Source organism: Eimeria mitis, genomic scaffold (genome assembly GCF_000499745.2).
Source record: "Eimeria mitis Houghton genomic scaffold, Emh_scaff710, whole genome shotgun sequence".
Taxonomy (NCBI): Eukaryota; Apicomplexa; class Conoidasida; order Eucoccidiorida; family Eimeriidae; genus Eimeria; species Eimeria mitis.
Genome location: NW_013575166.1, coordinates 9,676 through 12,368, shown reverse-complemented (window position 1 = coordinate 12,368; position 2,693 = coordinate 9,676). Strand labels below are relative to the sequence as shown.

The window sequence follows — 2,693 nt, the reverse complement described above, 5'->3', positions numbered from 1 at the left end:
ACGTCTGCACTGCAGCAGCAGAAGCAGCAAAAGCAGCAGCAACAGTAGTAGTTGCTACATGTGCTGCTGCGGGGTGCTAGCATAGAGGGTTTTTGTCTATAGGTGTAAACCCCAAACCCTAAACCCTAAACCCTAAACCCTAATTTGTGTTTTAGTTAGTTTATCTAAAACAACTGAAGGTTGCTGCTAGTAAGCCAGCAGCAGAAAGAGAACAGCAGCAACAAACCCTAAACCCTAAACCCTACTAAACCCTCTTTAGGGTTTAGGTGCTGAGAGGTGCAGTGCTATTTAGGGTTTAGGGTTTAGGGTTTAGGGTTTATAAGAAAGGGAAAAGAAACAAAAACACCAAACCACCGATATCTCTTTGGGGCTGCATGCGCTTGCCCCTGGCCCCTAAACCCTAAACCCTAAACCCTAAACCCTAAACCCTAATTTGTAGATGTAGATGTTTCTGTTTCTTGTATTTATATAAACCACTAAAATTTATTTTTCTTTTTTTACTACCCCATAAGTTTTGTTGCATAAACCCCTGAACTCCTGTTGCTGCTGCTGCTGCTGCTGCTGCTGTTGCTGCTGCTGCTGCTGCTGCTGTCGTTGCTGCTGCAGCTGCTACTCCTGCTGCTGCTGCTGCTGCTGCTCCCCTTTTTGCTGCTGCAGCAGCAGGGGTTTTGTCTTCGTTTGGGGCTTATACGCGACACCGAGGCGCCGTCAACCCCCCCAAACCCTAAACCCTAAACCCTAAACCCTAAACCCTAAACCCTAAACCCTAGACCGCAATGGCAGACAGACACAGCGACTCAGTAAAGGAGAAGCTTTCTCTGAGCCTCGATGAAATCATTGCTTTGAACAACAAGCAGCAGAAGCAGCAGCAGCAGCAGCAGCAGAAGCAGCAGAAGCAGCAGCAGCAGCAGCAGCAAGATAACAATCAACCAGCAGCAGCAGGACCACAAAGAAGAAGAAGAAACAACGCTGCTGCTGCTGCTGCTGCTGCTGCTTCCCCCTATGGCGGCCGCGGCTACTCTGATCCTTATCACCACAATGGCAGTAAGCAGCAGCAGCAGCAGCAGCAGCAGCACCAGTAGCAGCAGCAGCAGTAGCAGCAGCAGCAGCAGCAGCAGCAGCAGCACCAGTAGCAGCAGCAGCAGCAGCACCAGTAGCAGCAGCACCAGTAGCAGCAGCAGCAGCAGCAGCAGCAGCACCAGTAGCAGCAGCAGCAGCACCAGTAGCAGCAGCAGCACCAGTAGCAGCAGCAGCAGCAGCAGCAGCAGCACCAGTAGCAGCAGCAGCAGCAGCAGCACCAGTAGCAGCAGCACCAGTAGCAGCAGCAGCACCAGTAGCAGCAGCAGCAGCACCAGTAGCAGCAGCAGCACCAGTAGCAGCAGCAGCAGCAGCAGCAGCAGCAGCACCAGTAGCAGCAGCAGCAGCAGCAGCACCAGTAGCAGCAGCACCAGTAGCAGCAGCAGCAGCAGCAGCACCAGTAGCAGCAGCAGCAGCAGCAGCAGCAGAGTTTCAAGTTTTTTTTTGTTTTTTTTTTTGTTTTGTTTGTGCAGTGCCGGGCGTTGGATATTCCGTTAAGATCATAGGCCTCCCCACTGGTGAACGAGGGTTTAGGGTTTAGGGTTTAGGGTTTAGGGTTTAGGGTTTGTGTTTTGTATGTTATATAAGCATAGACTGAGTTGAGTATATTTAGTGTTTCGGGTCTAGCATACCCCTTTTATCATTTGTGAGGGTTTAGGGTTTGTTAGAGTGTCTTACAGCTCCTTAGGGTTTATGAGGGTTTATGAGGGTTTAGGGTTTAGGGTTTAGGGTTTAGGGTTTGTGTTTCAGGTACCCCGTGGCCGCGGGTTGAGGGGATGGTGCGAAGGTCCTTCGGCCGCTGCGGCCCCATCATAGCGGTGATACCGAGGAGAGACGGCGAGGCGTGAGGGTTTAGGGTTTAGGGTTTAGGGTTTAGGGTTTGTTAGGGTTTGTTAGGGTTTGTGAGGGTTTGTTAGGGTTTGCTGGGGTTTGTCGGGGGTTGCTAGGGTTTAGGGTTTAGGGTTTGAGCGGCTGCAGTGAAGCTGCAGCAGCGCTTTCGTTGGATGCCCCGCTACCTAGGGTTTAGGGTTTAGGGTTTAGGGTTTAGGGTTTAGGGTTTAGGGTTTAGGGTTTGTGTTCAGGTGGATTCAGTTTGCTGATGTTGCTGCTTGCCGCGTTGCTCTCACCGAAATGCAAAACGCAAAAGTTGGGGGACAAACCATCACTGTAGAAAGAGTGAGGGTTTAGGGTTTAGGGTTTAGGGTTTAGGGTTTAGGGTTTAGGGTTTGGGGTTTAGGGTTTGGGGTTTAGGGTGTATGTACACCTCAAGTCCTACCACCGAAAAGCAGCAGCAGCAGCAGCAGCAGCAGAACCACCAGCACCATCAGCATCACCAGCACCATCAGCATCACCAGCAGCAGCAGCAGCACCAGAAGCAGCAGCAGCAGGAGTAGCACCACCAGCAGCAGCAGCAGCAGCACATCAGCAGCAGCCGCAGCAGCACAGCAGCAGCAGCAGCAGCAGCACCCTCAGCGTATGAACGGCATAAAGTATAAATTAATAGCACCACACAAACTATTTAAATAAATTTATTTATTTATTTATTTATTTTATTTATTTATTTTATTTTATTTATTTATTTTATTTTATTTTATTTTATTTTATTTTGTTTGCTG

The 2,693-nt window shown here is 49.7% G+C and overlaps 1 protein-coding gene across 1 annotated transcript; it reads left to right on the top strand.

Annotated features, from left to right (window-relative positions):
* Positions 1-776: 776 nt before the first annotated feature.
* On the top strand, positions 777-2,557 carry EMH_0020330 (RNA binding protein, putative; the record flags this gene model as incomplete). The annotated part of the gene is made up of 5 exons (XM_013501559.1): positions 777-1,044; positions 1,095-1,595; positions 1,828-1,921; positions 2,160-2,253; positions 2,315-2,557. The coding sequence occupies 5 exons, from the start codon at positions 777-779 to the stop codon at positions 2,555-2,557; spliced, it is 1,200 nt and encodes a 399-aa protein (XP_013357013.1).
* Between the last annotated feature and the right edge of the window lie 136 nt (positions 2,558-2,693).